Source organism: Oxyura jamaicensis (genome assembly GCF_011077185.1).
Source record: "Oxyura jamaicensis isolate SHBP4307 breed ruddy duck chromosome 15 unlocalized genomic scaffold, BPBGC_Ojam_1.0 oxy15_random_OJ202, whole genome shotgun sequence".
NCBI lineage: Eukaryota > Metazoa > Chordata > Aves > Anseriformes > Anatidae > Oxyura > Oxyura jamaicensis.
In genome coordinates this window covers 1-16677 of record NW_023304392.1, presented here as the reverse complement: position 1 = coordinate 16677, position 16677 = coordinate 1, and the positions used below count along the sequence as shown (strand labels likewise).

General features: G+C 39.3%; 1 protein-coding gene across 1 annotated transcript; it reads left to right on the top strand.

Annotated features, from left to right (window-relative positions):
• Nucleotides 1-494: 494 nt before the first annotated feature.
• LOC118157949 (protein HIRA) lies at nt 495-16674 on the top strand (the record flags this gene model as incomplete). Its single annotated transcript, XM_035312493.1, has 16 exons — nt 495-692; nt 1604-1771; nt 2283-2396; nt 3798-3932; nt 4395-4619; nt 5869-5954; nt 6303-6497; nt 7905-8075; nt 8769-8973; nt 9465-9569; nt 10208-10356; nt 11656-11817; nt 13022-13080; nt 14012-14117; nt 15628-15750; nt 16440-16674. Coding segments are annotated over 16 exons (2436 nt in total), but the record flags the coding sequence as incomplete, so codon positions are not given.
• Between the last annotated feature and the right edge of the window lie 3 nt (nt 16675-16677).

Here is a 16677-nt window from a genome sequence, read left to right as displayed (position 1 = left end):
GTTTTGTACTTTCAAGCTAACTGTGTAGCCTGTGCAGTGCTCTCAGCCTATTCTCTAACAGAGTGCTAAGCAAGAGAATGGCTGAAAATAGGTTACCAGGTCCGCCCGGCTTGTGTGTCTCTTTAGTGGCATGTGTGAAAAAGTTGAGTATGTTGTGATAATCTTTGGGTACAGAGGGAAGGATGAATATTTGACTAAAATTCCAGCTAAACTGCTGCTTTCCATTGCTTGAACGTGCTATTCTAAAGTGCCTGGGCTCTGCTAGTGTTCTCTTCCTGCTTTGATGTATTTTTTGTAAAGAGTTTTGGACCCCTTACATCTGTCAACAGTGTTCTTTACCACTTTTTTCATACACTTTAAGCTTAAGTACATGTTCCAGTTTTGTTGCTATGTTGTCATTTGTGCATTAAAAGAGGTAACTAACGTTCAACATGCCGTTGAAACAAGATCTCATAGATACCTTTAGCAGTGTGTCCTAAAAGAGATAACAGTAAGCCCACTCTCTGTGTATTTTTTTGCCTGTGTGTACAGAAATTCTTGCCACTTTAAAGGGGCATTCTGGCTTGGTGAAAGGGCTGACCTGGGATCCTGTTGGGAAATATATTGCCTCTCAGGCTGACGATCGAAGTTTGAAGGTGTGGCGGACGATGGACTGGCAACTGGAAACTAGCATCACAAAGCCCTTTGATGAGGTACTTTGATGAGGAATGTTTTACCAAAGGAAATTCCTATAGAGCGAATGAAAACCGTAAGAGTAACTCCAGTCCTGCAGAAGCATTAGTTAATTTAACAGTGCCAAGTCAAACCCAAGTATTTGCCGGTAGATTCAAAAGAAGGGTGGGAGGGGAGCTGCTTTCTCATACACCATATGATTAAATTGAGACTCTTGTTGCTCCTGAATGTTGTGGATGCCAAAGGTGTACGTGGGTTGTGGAAACAAGTAAATTCCTGGAAAAGTAGAAGTATTCAGAGGAAGTCTTGTCCCACTGCATTGTTCTTGCATTCTTTTCTATGCATTGTCTATTGGCCACTCCCAGAAACAAGGCGAATCCTTAGGATTGGGATCTGGCTTAGGATAGCGCTGACTTATGCGATGACTTGAATCAGGAGGTCAAATTTATGGGGACAGAAGCTGGTGCTTGGTGAGTGGAGTGTTTTGCAGTGGTCTTAGGGTATCGTGGTTAGTGCAATTACTCTTAAGAACAGACGGTAAATGCCTGAATCGGTGTGATCTGGTACTGAAACCTGAAGTCTCATTGTTAGCAGTTGGTATGCTGCAGCCATGTCACTAACTAGGACTGTGATAAATACTGAGCGTGCTGTATGCAAAACGACTTGGGCTTCGTTTCTTCTAAACATAGTTCTCTGGATTCCTTTTCCTCCTTTTGTTAGGGCTTGGTAAGTACGCTACATCTCCTGTATAAACATGTTTGATGTGCTGAGAATTGTACTGTCATTCTTCTGTAGTCTCAGAAGACCTAGTAATCATATTTCCTAAATCTAAAATAAAGGTAGTTTGCATTAAATTTTTTCATTATTTTATTTTTTATTTTTTTTTGCCAGACATGCTCAAAATTCTAATATGTTCTTTGATTTATTTCAGTGTGGAGGGACAACACATGTGTTGCGTCTTAGCTGGTCACCTGATGGTCACTATCTTGTTTCTGCTCATGCCATGAATAATTCTGGACCTACTGCTCAGATCATCGAGAGAGACGGATGGAAAACCAACATGGATTTTGTAGGGCACCGGAAGGCAGTTACAGTAGTGGTGGGTGAATTATAACAACTTATCCCTAAAGGAAAAGTTCTAAGATGTTTCTTCGGATAATTGTATGCATAAGTGGGACAACAGATGGAGATAGGTGTCAGGGTTAGGAGGGCAAACAGGTGGTGGTGTGTAATAAATGTCAACTTTAATGCTGGAAACAATCAGCCTGCTGTTATGATGTGGGAAGTGCATGTAGATGAACAAGATGAGGGGGACACAGGAGCATGTTAGGAATGCCAGAGGCCAACATTGTTAACACTGTCCAGTGACTTAGATGTCTAGTGGGTTCCTGATCACTGGTGAAATTGGTGTTTGGCATTCCCGTTAAGGTATTCAAAATCTTGCTTAAGAAAGCATATGGGGCTTTTGTCAGTGCTTTCAGAGAGTCAGGTTAGGGACCTTGTTTCCACGAAATGCTTTCTACTTAAGAGTGAAAAAGAGAAACTTGCTTTTAAAGCCAATCTACTGAAATTTGATTACTGTAATAAAATGTGGCATCTCACTTGTTCAGAAATTCAATCCAAAAATCTTCAAGAAGAAGCAAAAGAACGGGAGCTCCACCAAGTCAAGTTGTCCCTACTGCTGTTGTGCTGTTGGTAGTAAGGATCGATCTCTTTCTGTCTGGGTAAGTGTCAGCTTTGACTAATGTGGTCATTTGGGTAACTTGAGGGTTTAGCGCAAAGGTCACGTGTACAGAATTAGGTCTTATATTTAGCTTCCTGTTCATTTTTTTATTCTCTGTTGTTAGAGATTTAACTGGGGGAAAGGGAGTGGATAGCATTAGTTGATTTCAGGAATTTAGTATTCTGAAGCCAAGAGCAGCTATGTTGCTGTGGTTAAGGGGAATGATGTGTTATCACAGCTAATAGACATAATCCAGCCCTGTTTCCTTCCTATGCCTTTTCCTTGTTCTCCATCTCCACGTTAGCCTTGTAAGAAAGACTCTAGTATTACTCCGTATTTAGCCCAGCTACCCGTTAATCACTCATAGAGTCTAGTTTTGTTAGTCTTGCTTTTGTGGGTACAAAGAGAATACAGCAGGCATGGCTGAGATGTTTCTGAGTGCGTACATGGCTCATCTTTGTGCTTTGTTCTGGCTTCAGTCCCTGGCTTCTGCCTGTGCTATGGAAATTAATGTGAAAGTGGATGAGCTTTTTAAATAGACTCTCGAGTTTTCAATATCTAGTTTGGGTTTTACTGTAAAAAGCTAAACTAAAATTGTTATTCTGGCTGAGAGAAGAGTAGCTAGTCTCATACTTATCAATGCAAGACGGGTTGTTTGGCAACTGCAAAGGACAGGGAATAAGTTTAACTGGTTATAAGGCTTTGTGATGAGAACATGTGCCAGAACACACCAACTGGTACCTGCAGCCTACTAGCTAGAGGTTCCAGTGTGACATTTCTCCATCAACAGTTAAATGCATAACAGTGGATCTGTGTTTGGCAGTGCTACTAGTGCATACCCAAATCAAAGTGTCGCTGTCCATATGTTTTCCTCTATATTTATACTATGATTTCATGTTGGGTGCCTGTCGAGGTTACACTAGGTGTTTTAGACATGCAAAGTTAGAGGCAGCCATTACCCTGAGGAGCTCTAGGTATGTATACAGTGCAGACCTATGATCAAACGAAATAACTAAAAGAAATAACTGCTGTTGATGGCATACTACCAACTGAGCATGAAACATCTTAGATCACGTTGACTTGTAGTTCATTTTGGTCGTACTACCTGCCGTAGTTACCAAGTCCACTGGATTGACAGTAATGCACCTGATTTAGAGCGGTGTACAGGGAATTCTCATGTTCAGTTCTTTATTACTAAGCTGATCTGTAAGTGTAGAGGAATCTTATCTAAGAATAATTGTGTTAATTTTCCTCTGCTACACAGACCCCTGCCGTCCCTCGCCCTTTCTCCTTGCTGTCCCACTTTTTTGGTTTTGTTGGCATTTGCTGTGTTAATAAATGTTATGCTAAATGTTTGTTATTGCCAAATGTATTGTATTGCCCCTTTGTACCAATGAAAAAGTCAACAAAAGAAATGTTCATTTCCTTCAGGACCCTTAATGGGCTGGGTATCTTGGTGTGCTCCATGGATGGATCTGTGGCATTTTTAGACTTTTCCCAGGACGAGCTTGGAGATCCGCTCAGTGAGGAGGAAAAGGTACAGTAAACGCTGCAAAAATCTGTAATCATGTTTATTAGATCTATCGATTCCATTAAAATATTGGAATATGTATGGAACTGTGCAGTGACTGATTTCCATCTTGCAAACATGTTCTTGTCTAGTGTACAAAATATTTAAGAAGAGAAGTGAATTTATGATGTTAATTTCTATTCTGGAAAGGAAGTCTATTTGGAAGATGTTGACTTGCTTTCACATCGTTGAAGGTTTCAGGTTGTTATTTGAACAAGGAAACAAGGAGTGGGTGCTTTAATACACTTAAAAATTACTCTTTGATTTGTAAATATGCAAGCCTTTTTAAACTGCTTTGCTGTTGGCTGTCGTTATGCGGTTTCTTGGCTTCCGGGTGAGTGATGATGTCATAATCAGTGATGTCACGTTAGCCGCTGACTAACGGTTGCTTTAGTCAGTTGCTTTCTGGTAGGCTTTTAATGCCCACAGAGCGACGTTCATCAGTCCACGTATGGCAAGAGCCTAGCTATAATGACTGAAGCTCAGTTGTCTACCAGCATTACTGAGAATCCAGGGATGCTCAAGGATCAAGAAAGACAGCAGCAGCAGGCGGAGCAGAAGAGCGCATCGATAAGGGAGGCGTCTGGGGCTGCAACAGCAGCTCCGAAAGTGGCAAACATGGTTAATGGGGAGAGTTCAGAGGACATTAGAAAGGTGGGTGTTTTTGGATAGTCACTTTATAGTGTCAAATAAAGTCAATAAATATCAAATCAGTCAAGTAAGTCAATAAATATCAAAATGCTTATAAAAGCAGTTTCTGCATCTGTGTTCGTATTGAATGACATCTTTCAATACGTGAATGGTCCCGTTGGCATTAGCAGGACTTGCTGAAAAATTAAGAGGCTTTTAAGCTGACTGTGGAAAGAGGCTTGTGAATATTCCTGTTTGTGGTGGTTTTACCGTGCTAGGCAGTTGAACACCACAACCGCTCTCTCACTCCCCCTCCTCAGATGAGGAGGGGAAGAAGTAAAAGAAAGAACAACTCACGGGTTGAGATAAGGATGATTTAATTAAAGAGGGAAAAAAATATATATATATATATATAATTACGGAAATATTATTATTAATTAAACAATTCAACTAAAGGGAAAAAAAGGGAAAGGGGAAAAGGGAGGGGGAAAGGGAATAACTAAACAAAACAAGTAAAGGCTATGTGGAAGTGCAGAGGAAAGAAATTACTCTCTACTTCCCACAAATGAGCGATGCTTGACCACGTCCTTGAAGCAGGGCCTCAATGCACGTAGCCGGTGTTCGGGAGGAGGCCATGAAACATCAGGACATCTGGGGAGGGATGCCACATACAGATGGGCTCGTGATCGAGGGGTGGAAACACAGCCCTACCATTTGCCATGGACTGATTGACACTGTTGTGCGTTAAATTCTGGGTGTGCTAAAGGGAAGCCAAGGACAGCTAATGTCTAACTGTGCTTCAGCTTCTCTATGAAGGAGGTTGAAAACATCATGTAATTCTGTCATAAACACCGAAGTGCAACTTTTAATGCAGGATTCATCGTGCACAGAAGAGAATGCTTTCCACATTAGAGTCACTAGATTACATTCTCCAAAAATGTCTTTTCTACAGATGTCTAGATCTGGAATTGGAAATGTCTGTCTGAATTAAAACTAACTTATTCTGTGGTTCAGTGTGAAAGCAGTAATCGCAGCTGGAATTCAATGGTACGATAGGTATAAAAAATACGGTTATGGTGCTAAAAACCATTTATTAATAAAAACGTAGATTGAAGCACTGTCCATGAAGCAATAATGGGTTCAAAGACAATACGGAAACAAATTTTAATTGAAAAATAGCTTTTGTCTAATGCACCTGTTTTTGTCAGTGGGCAGAAAAGTAAAACTCTTCCTTTTGATGAGAAATAATGACGACATACATATTTTCCCACAGAATCTCTTAAAAAAGCAAGTTGAAACACGGACAGCAGACGGACGGAGAAGGATTACACCTCTCTGTATAGCTCAGCTGGACACTGGGTATGTTTGGAAGTAGTTTCTAAAACCCTTCTTTCCCTCTTAATCTATTTTATTCCGATGCAAGCCAAGAACACTGACAAATTTTAATGTGGTGATACCTTAAAGCACTTGCTGGAAATATCGTGTGTATAGCTATAATCTCTTCTTAATAGATAAGGCTAATTCTTGCTTTTACCACTGTAGATGGATGAACATTACTCTAAGGTGTTGAAGGTTGATATCTGTATTAATACTTGCTTTATTGTCATTTGAATATGAGAAATTACTTGGAGGAGTTAGGTACCGGTGGTTCATTTAGGGTGTGTGTGTGTTTTGAAGAAATGTGTTTGTTGTTTGTCTTTTGCTTAGGGATTTTTCTACAGCATTTTTCAATAGCATCCCAATATCTGGAACTCTGGCTGGCTCAATGATGTCTTCTCAAAGTAACCAGCAGCTCATGTCATTAGATTCTAATGCAGCAAATTCCCTTAATACTTCAAAGCCTTCTGTAGAGCCAACAGCAGCCAGTATAAAAGCAACAGATGATGCAGCCAATAAAGATGGGTCAGTATTTGCGGGAGTTTTGCTTTTCATTTTTATGACTTTGTTGAGGTTTTAATTCTTGTTTGCAGTTCTGTAATCAAGCAATTATTCAAGTGGTTTCCCTACCCCAAAGCTGCAAGAATCTAACATCCCTGCAAATGTTGGTTTTTACTAGTATTTGATTACTTTAGTGATAAATCAGTGATGAATAAATTCATATGCATAGTTCTGAAAAGTAATGCAATGGGATCCAGCTGACTGTGTGCTAGTGCTCTAACAAAGTGCCTTGCTTATGGAATATTGGCTTATTATTCGTAAATAATAGTAGTCTTTCCAGCAATGAAAGTAATGAAGCCCATTTTCCATTGAATTCTGTCCTGCATTCCCTACATCTCGTCTCCTCAAACACAGTAATACTTTCCTGCGTAGCAACCCCATTGGATGGGAAAGAGCGTAATGACTGGCGCTGTCAATGCACAGATGCTGATTTGCCAGTGTGTCTTTTGAATTAATTATGGAACACCTAAATTTCACTTTATTTTCCATTGGTGGTAATGCTAGTCTGTTTTCCTGGAGTCTTTTTTCTTCTTTTGGGTGTGTGCTTTCTTGTTTTTGTTTTCCTCCTCCATGTGTTTTTATAGCATTTGGAGCATAACGTTATTGGAAGCTCTACCACTCCATCAAAGTTAATTGAAATTGGCCCCAGACTTAAAAGTGAGTGGGGAGATTATGAGAAATGATTGACATACAAAACTAAGTCTTGCTTTCTTTAGAAAATGGGCTTCTAACTGCTTTTTATTACAAGCATCAGTTATATTAGAGCCATTCATTCCCCTGAATGAACTGAAAATCTCTAAAGTAAACAGCTATTCAAATAACAGATCCCTGGGATGCTTTAGTGTGGGGAAAACGCAGTCCTCTGTCCTAGCGTGCTTGGAAAAGGCCTCATAAGTTGTTTGGATTCTTCAACAACAAAATCAGAACTTGGCATTGTTTTTTGACTGATAAACAGTGGAATATAATCTTGTAACGGAAAGTATTTGGCAACCTGAACAATGGTTAAAACTGGAAATCACAGTCATTTAAAACAGTCTACCTTTCAATTTGGTTACATCAGTACTAGCTGAAAAAGTAATTCCTTAATTAAAAGTACGTAACAAAGTAGTTATCGTCTCTTAACCTAGATGTATCTAAGCAATGTGAAGGTCTTAGTTCTGATATGCGTCGTAATCGGCTTGCGAGAGTAAGCAAAGCTGAGAATATATTGGCACACAAAAGGGGAAAAGCATGTAAGAATTTGTGTGTTCGTGAATTATTAAATATGGTTTCTAGCCAATATAAGAAATGCTATCTAGCTGTTACAAGCAATGCATGTTACAAATACTAAATCTCTTTCAATCCTTGCTCTCCTGTCCCTTTTATTGACAGTGTCAATGCTACCTCTGCTTCAGCTGCTCCTCCTGCACCGTCTTCCTCTGTGTTGACAACTCCATCCAAGATTGAACCTATGAAAGCATTTGATTCTAGATTTACGGAACGATCCAAAGCCACCTCAGGGACTGCTGTCGTAACAAATACAAATCAGACTGTTGTGGATAGGTAAGGAATAGCCTGGGGGGGGGGGGAGTCAAAAGAAGGGGATACTAATGAGGAGAGTTTAAAAACCGATTGTCTGGTGTGGATGTCGTGGTTCTGATGTTGTGGAAATTCTTGGGTCTTTGCCAAAGCTGGGAGGAATGAGAAAGCTGCAAATAGGTATCTTCTTTGCTGTCCTTATCCCATTACACACTTACATCTGGCAAGCGGCATCAAGCAGACTTTCCAAAATACGCCGAGTTAAAACTTGTGTTACAGGAGGTTGCGTGTGTGTTCATGCCTTCATCTGTGGCTACATGCGCCTGTGCTCTTTAGAAGACAAAATAGCTAGCCTCCATCTATTTGCAACAGTGAGAATTACTTGAGTATAAATGGACTACGTGTCTACAGAGGACATACCATCAGAACAGCTTCCAAGTGTTAACTGCTAGTTTGATTCACTGTTCTTTTAAAAGCAAGAATATATCTGAACGGTTTATATTTTATATATGTATATATATATATGTAATGTTGTACTTCTGCAAAGGATTTGCAGTACCTATTCAGCTTTGTCCTCTTGCCTTTATATTCATTTGTATACACCCAAATAAGTCTAAGAATGTGTTATCTTCTTTAGAAGAATGCAGTGGGTAGGTTGTATGATAGCTTTTGGACCCAGCCTATATCAAATACAAAATGTGTTTTTTACTTGCTCAGACTGAAGGATCAGAATTTAATTAAAGACAATAAACCCAAGGATATTCTGGAGAGTAGCAGTGACAGTGAAGAGAAGATTCCAGCTGCTAAACCACTCAGCGCACCCAAGCGGAAACTGGAACTTGAGGTAGAAACGGTAGAAAAGAAGAAGAAAGGAAGGCCTCGAAAAGACTCCAGACTTGTACCGGTGACTTTAACTGTTCAGGTGAAATAAATGAGATTAATGATGACTTTAGATGTTCACTGAATAGAATAAATCACATGTTGACTTGTTTACTGATAGCCTGTCAAATGACCGTATAGAATAAAAAGAAACTCCCTTAGCACAGGAGGTTGATGTGGATATAACAGCTTAAGTGGTTATGGCTTTCCTAAGCATTGTGAAGTAGTAAATGACATTAGACTTTCCATGATGTAAGGAAATACGGATCCCTCTCTTGAATATTCAAAGATTGGCTCTTCTTTGAAACATACCAGAACTTCTAGTTCCAACTAAATAGTAAATCTAGTTTTTAAGTCTTAGAAGCTATATTAAAAATACTAGTATTTATGCAACTAATGGCAAAAAGATGAGCATTTCTAATGGGCATTACTTAGAATTTCTAAAAAGAGCTTGTCTCTTTCAAATCAGTCTATATCATAAAACGTCTTAATTTTTCTGGAGAAAAATCTAACCCCTTTTTCATTTTCTTCCAGTCCCCAGCTACACTGGGCCCTGAAAAAGATGCTGCTTGCATCTCTGCACCAGCATTAGCACTTAAACTGCCAGCCCCAATCCCACAGAAATCATTTACTTTGCAAGTAAGTTGTCTACAAGGAAAAAAAAAAGATTACAATTAGAAAAGAATTTTGTTTATTTTTGTAAAAATATTCTTAAGGTACTCAGATATTCATCTGATAAATTAACGTGTTTGAATATGCATGTGTTCTAGTAGGTTGTATGCTTCAGCTTTTAAGAATATGACTCTATGGGAAAAGCTAAGGGCAAATTAACTAAGAATAGGACACTTCTGAACTAAGTAAACTTCAAAGAGAAAAATATCTCTGGTTCATCAGTCCCTCCTAGTGAACCAAAGTTTGTCATAAAGCTAAGTCTCTGCCTGGAGTAACTGCTGCGGTGTTATTTCAGCTGTGTTGATGAAGAGAACCTACATATTTTCTGTGAGATGTGGAGGATCTGATGCCCTTCATTTGGAAGCACAGAGTAGCGCGGCCCTTCTTAATGCTTGGAATATAAGGAAATTGTGTTGTAGCCAAGACTGATTTTCAGAGATCTGATTCTTTTGAAGTATCGCGTTGTATTTGGAAGTGATTTTAAACAGAAGGGCATACTTCAACCCATTCTCAACTTGGGCATTGTTTTGGATCTAACATAATTGGATGCTTTTTTGGGTACTTATTTTCCTTTTTCAAGAAGTATTTTAATTTTCCTTTCTCAGGTAAGTTCCGATCCATCAATGTACCTCGAAGTGGAGAATGAAATGACGACAGTGGGAGGTTCCAAGTTGAGCAGGTTAAAGTGTAATCGAGAAGGAAAGGAATGGGAGACAGTCCTCACTAGTCGAATTCTCACTGCAGCAGGAAGCTGGTAAGAGTGTATGTTTTTGCGGAAGTGGGAAACTGAAGAAGATAAGTAGTCGTGAAGGTCATCTAATGTTTTTAGGGTTACAAAGGTATGCCTTAGAGGAAGTTAATGTACATATATTTACATTTTACAAATAGGTAGATGCTATATAAGTATCTTTCTCCACTTTAAAGAGTTGATTAACTGAATCACTTCTATTGGGGATTTATGTGATTATTTGTGCTTGGCTCAGGATGTCCTGTTTCTCTTCCATCTAATTTGGTCTAATATACCACTGCTTTTACATGCTCTGTGGAGTTTTTGGTAGGGATCCTAACTTATTTCTGCTGACTACTTCTGTTGGCTGGTTTTATCACCCTCAGGTCCTCCTATCCCCGACTGCTACCACTGTAATTTTTGCACAGTGTTTCTTAATAAATGTTTTGCGGATAAAAATGCACATGGCTTTGAGTCTTGAAACGGGTTTCACTCTCAGTATTAGCTCTATGTTTAGAGTCTTAAAGCACCATAAGTTCTAATTAGCCAACTAGAACTCTTTTCATCTGCATTTACACTTTAAATTTCTTCGTTAAATTTGACTAAATCATCGTGGTTTACGGTTGTTCAAATGTTAACTTCTGAAGAATGAAAACGTTGAAGTAAGATGGTAGGTGATGTGGAAGTATTTTCCTGAATTCTTCGTTTTTCATTATTTTTCTCCACTGTCTCGTTCTAACCTCAGTTTAAATGTAACATTTCTGAAGCCTGAGACAAGAGATTTTCAGCACTTCTGCCTTGTTTTGAAGCATTTTTAACCCAAGTTTTACAAGGGTTTTCTGATAACACCCTTGAGTTGTTAACATTTGTAGCTAGTAGCAATATCTTTTATTACGCAAGCGCATGTAGTTGCAAAAATTAGATGAGCTTGCAGACACAAAACCCTTCCTTCAGGTCTGAAAAAGAAGCAGCAGATTTTAAAGCTAAATACAAGTTCAGGCCTGAAGAAGAGCTTATGTATATCCCCAACGTTTTACTGATATTTCCCACTATGCCACCTAGTCTAGTGAGAGATACCTTCTCTGCATGCAGACCTTTGCTTGTGCATCTCCTTAGATCGTTGTTGTTATAATAAAATCAAGGAGGTGCAGAATGTGCCTCCTGAGTCTGTTTTGGCCTTTCCTTTTGGTACCCAGGATTTTGTTAAAAGCTGTAAAAGTTACCTTTTGGGGAACTAGCTCGAGTTGCACGATAACTTAAGGCAATCTGGTTTTATGCTGCTTGCATCTGATGAAATGTAAATGTTTCCTTTTGTTCTTTTTTTAGTGAGATCGTCAGTGTAGCCTGTGAGAAACGAACGCTGTCAGTATTTTCAGCTTGTGGTCGTCGCCTTCTTCCCCCTATAATATTGAATACCCCCATTTCCACCCTCCATTGCACAGGTTCTTACATCATGGCTCTCACCACTGCTGCTACGCTCTCTGTTTGGTAAGTACCCCTTCAGGCTGCAGCAGCTAGCTGGGCTGCTTTTATAGGTTGCTCTGTTCAATTGTTGAGTGTATATTGCTGTTGAAACTGTGGTTTAAAGCAAGTCAGATCCAAACACAAGTCTGGTTTTTGGATATAATATGAAGAGTTAATTGGGCAAGATTTGAATCCTGTTTCTCCTGTGTTCCAAGGTGGTTCATCCCATTGAATTTAATTCTTTAAGGAAGATAGTAACTTCTAGCTGATCATCAAACAGCTTCCCAAGGGCAGACTTGTCCTATGTATGGAATGAATTGGGTGTTGGGGCAGAAGTATGGATATTGCCAACTTCCATCATGCTTGGTCAGTAGAGTTATATGGGATTTGGAGTCAGAAGTACTCTAGCCATCCTAAAGATACCAAGATAGAATCTGCAATTATTAATTTCAATCCAATATCGCACGCAAGTCAGAGCTCCTTAAAATGGTTACTTGGATCCTCAGTGTTTGCTTAGCTGTAAAGAGGCTTCCTGAGAGAAAGGAACCGAAAAGTTCACAGAATCACAGAATAGTCTAGGTTGGAAGAGACCTCCAAGATCACCGAGTCCAACCTCTGACCTAACGCTAACAAATCTTCCACTAAACCATATCCGTAAGCTCTACATCTAAAGGTCTTTTAAAGACCTCCAGGGATGGTGACTCAACCACTTCCCTGGGCAGCCTATTCCAGTGACTAACAACCCGTTCAGGAAAGAAGTTCTTCCTAATATCCAACCTAAACCTCCCCTGGCGCAACTTTAGCCCATTCCCCCTCATCCTGTCACCAGGCACGTGGGAGAACAGACCAACCCCCACCTCGCTACAGCCTCCCTTCAGGTACCTGTAGAGAGCGATAAGGTCACCCCTGAGCCTCCTCTTCTCCAGGCTAAACAGTCCCAGCTCCCTCAGCCGCTCCTCGTAAGACTTGTTCTCCAGACCCCTCACCAGCTTCGTAGCCCTTCTCTGGACTCGAAGTTGCTGCCTGCTATTGAATTTTGCCTTGCCATAAGGGGGTTGAGTTTGCCTAAATGCTGTTTTCAAAGCAATGAGGAAAATGTCATTTTTTTTTTTTAAAAAAAATAAAAAAAAAAAAGGTAAATATTGAAAAAGTGCATTTGTTAAATGGTTTTGGAGCTTTCAGTTGTTTGTGAACTGCAGAATTTTCCTTTTGTGTGTTTTTTTTTTAGGGATGTTCACAAGCAGACAGTCATTGTTAGAGACGAGTCTTTGCAAACAATATTATCAGGTAATAAAAAGGGTTTATTTAATTACCAATCTCTAAACCCACCCATACTAGTCCTATTTCTGAATATGCAGAAATTGTATGAACCCTGAAAAGCCTAAGCAGATAATTTTGCTTCTTTGTTATTGCCAGCGCCTTCCATTCACTGCACAATGTTGAAATCCTGTAGAAATAAATGGAAGTATCAGTGGGTAATAAACCTGTACAAGATTCTGTAGCTTATTATATTCTGCCTTGCTTCTGAGTGTGAAAATGCAGCACTGTAAAGATCACAGAGCAAATATTTTATGTAAATGTACTGCTATATATAGCAATTCCTCTGTGTACTCTGCAAGTATATTACTTTAGCGATGGACAGCGAATCATCTCAGTTTCTCAGAGCACACTGGCTTCTATTTTAGCTTTAATCCATGCAATACTAACCTAAACCAACTTGAGAAGTAGTTGTACTAGCAGTTTGCAAGTGTCTTCATTAGAAGTTACACATACAAACCCTGGGACAAGGATATGCTGGGAAATGTGAGACTCCAGCCATTCCTCTTAGACCGTTAATAGAGAGCACAGCTTTCTCTAAATATGCTGGTTCTTAGCATTTTGACTTAACTGGAAAAAAAGAAAGATAAAGGCTTTGGGGGCTACAGGAAACATGGCAGAATTGCTGAAGATTTCCCCCGGCTATGGACAATGTTCTGTACAAATTAGAGATTGACAATGCGTTTTGCAGAAGAGTGTTCTTAATGCTAACTGCACTGAGCCTGGTGCTCAGCATCGTTGTCTTTTCTTAATTTTCCTGTTAGTCTTTGAGGGTAAGATTTTCTGCAGCTTTTCCTGCTGGTTTCTGGGACTAGTAATTGAAGGTGGACAGCATTTTTAGCATGATGAATGTTAATGCAAGAGTCCAAAAAATAATGTCTTGATCTGAACTGGTTTGTAGGAAGTGATGCAACTCTTTCTCAGATCTTGCTGACTCAGCATGGTATACCTGTAATGAGCATGTCTGATGGAAAGGCATACTGTTTTAATCCTTCTCTTTCTACGTGGTAAGTGATACACGGCTTTTAAAACCTAGCTAAACTGACAGGTATTCCGGTTTACTGTTTCACTCCATATTCTGAAGACTAGTCGGAGTAGGGTAGGACCCAGTTTTGCTTTTGCTTTAGTTCACTAGTGGATGTCTAGGCTTTACTCTCTTACGCTCTTACCTTTGGTTTAAAATAAATTTCAAAAATGAACAAGTGAACATACAGTTTACTTTATTACTCCTTCCCACACCACGTATAGTGAACAAATATTTATTAACTAATACCAACCTACAAACACTTTTGTTGATGTACATGGTTTGAATCTGTGAAGCAGTTGGTAATCAAAAATAATCTAGCCTTATCACTTCATTTTATGTTAAAGAATACTGTTCTGGAAAAATTGTCAAAACAACTTTGACAATTTTGTTGGGAGTTCAGACTTGTTAAAACCATTTTGTCTGGTTTCCGAAGAACGTAAAACCTATGCACTCAAATGTTGAACGTGTGCGTGCTTGACTTGGTCAGTCCACATCATTCCTTAATACTTTTTTGTTCTGAGGACCAGTTTCAGAGCTAAATGTCTCCAAGATGTAAAACTTCAGGGAAGATAAAATCCCGGGAAGGGGGGAAGAAATCTTGAGAATTCTCATGGAAGAGCCATTATCAGTGTCCTAAAAACAAGGAGAGTCTGTGCCTTATTGGGTATCAGATAGGCATTAAATCCAAGTCTTTCCCTGAGAAATCAAGCAGAAAATTTTCCAGACACTAAGGAGCAGGGGACAAACTCTCAGCCAGAACTCTGAGTTTGCTGTCTTTGTTTGTTTGTACTACAGCTCTGGAAATATATGAAAGAGCAAGCTCTTAAGTCATCAAACAAACTTAAACATGATAAAGCAGTGAAGGTTATTTTACATATGTGCCGTTTTACCTCTGAGCGGTCTGGAGGCCTCAACCTAGCACGGGTTTGAGCTGATTCCCTTGGCATCCCAAACCAAGTGAAAAGGATATGCTTGATTAGGTGTGGAAATGTCAGCTGTAACCGTCAGCTCCCTCAGTACAAAGGAATAGCTGTGATGTATGGAAAGGATTATCGAAATGGATGATTTGTGATGATTTGTCTGGTGGGTAGGGGGGACCTAACCTGAGCTAAAATCAAGTTCACAATGAGAAAGTCGTTGCTTTGTATGTTTGTTCCAGTCTTTATTCTGGGGTTATGACTTCTCGTTTGATGTAAAATGACAAACGGAAAGTGGATTTCCTTGTGCTTTTCGAAGTGAATGCTGAATTATGTGATCAATCATAACAGCTTTGGAGGTGGGAGGGACGCTTGCACGGAAGCTCAAGTGAAATTTGGACATGGAGTCGGAACAGTTGTGATCCGCACAGCTCCTGAGCACCTCTGCAGTAGATTTGATAATCTGTGAAAATGCAAGTCAGGCTTTGAGGGAGAAAAGAGCTGGATCCACTAATATCACTACCTACTCTCTTCCAACTTGTCTTTGATTTGTTTGCCCTTTTTTTTCCCCAGGAATCTTGTTTCTGACAAACAGGACTCTCTAGCGCAATGTGCAGACTTCAGGAATAACTTACCATCCCAAGAAGCCATGCTGTGTTCTGGGCCCTTAGCTGTAATACAGGGACGAACATCAAAGTATGCGCTTAATTACTTCATTTTTTCAGCTTGTTTGTCTTTTTTTTCCTGTTACTTATTCATGTGCTTGTATCAGTGAGTTAATTCTTGAGTTGCTAATTGTACTGAAAGTTATCCGTAGCTCACAGAATGCTTTTTTCCAAATCTTTTCTCTTGTGTAGTCTGTAATTCAGTGTTACTCTGAGATTGTTCAGGGGGATAGGAAAGCATACTCTAAACTTCATCATTTTATTTAAGTCTTCTCTTTACTGAATAGGTAAAATACTTGACAATTGTGTACACGTGATGTTTTCATCAACTAAGCTGAATTTCATAAAGTCACCTTCATTGATTTGATATGGGTTTGAATTAGGTTTCCCAGGCAGTTCTCTGCTTTTTCTGTCCATCACATCTGACTTGAATTTTTTTGTTGTTATGAAAAGAATATACATAAAACTGAAGTTGTACGATTTTATTGCTGTTCTCTTTCAGGCAGAAAAAAAAAGTAATTGGAAAAATGTTTGACATGGAAACAAACGTTCTCTTTTGAGAAAGACTAAATATCGGTTACTTTTTCCCAAATTAGCCTTCTGGTGTCAATATATGCTCTGAATGTTAAGTGTAGAATAGTTTCTGTATTACAAGAATATATATATATTTTCTTAACGTCTGATTTTACGGCTGACGTTAATTTTTCTTTGGTTTTGTAGTTCAGGAAGGCAAGCTGCCAGATTGTTCTCCATGCCTCATTTAGTGCAGCAAGAAACAACACTTGCATACCTGGAGAATCAGATAGCAGCAGCACTTATATTACAATCCAGTCATGAATATCGCCACTGGCTCCTTATCTATGCACGGTACCTAGTTAATGAAGGTGAGACTTCTTTGCAGCTCTGTATTTTAAGAAACCCTCTGTTCACTTCATCTATATGTATGACTGAATTTAAC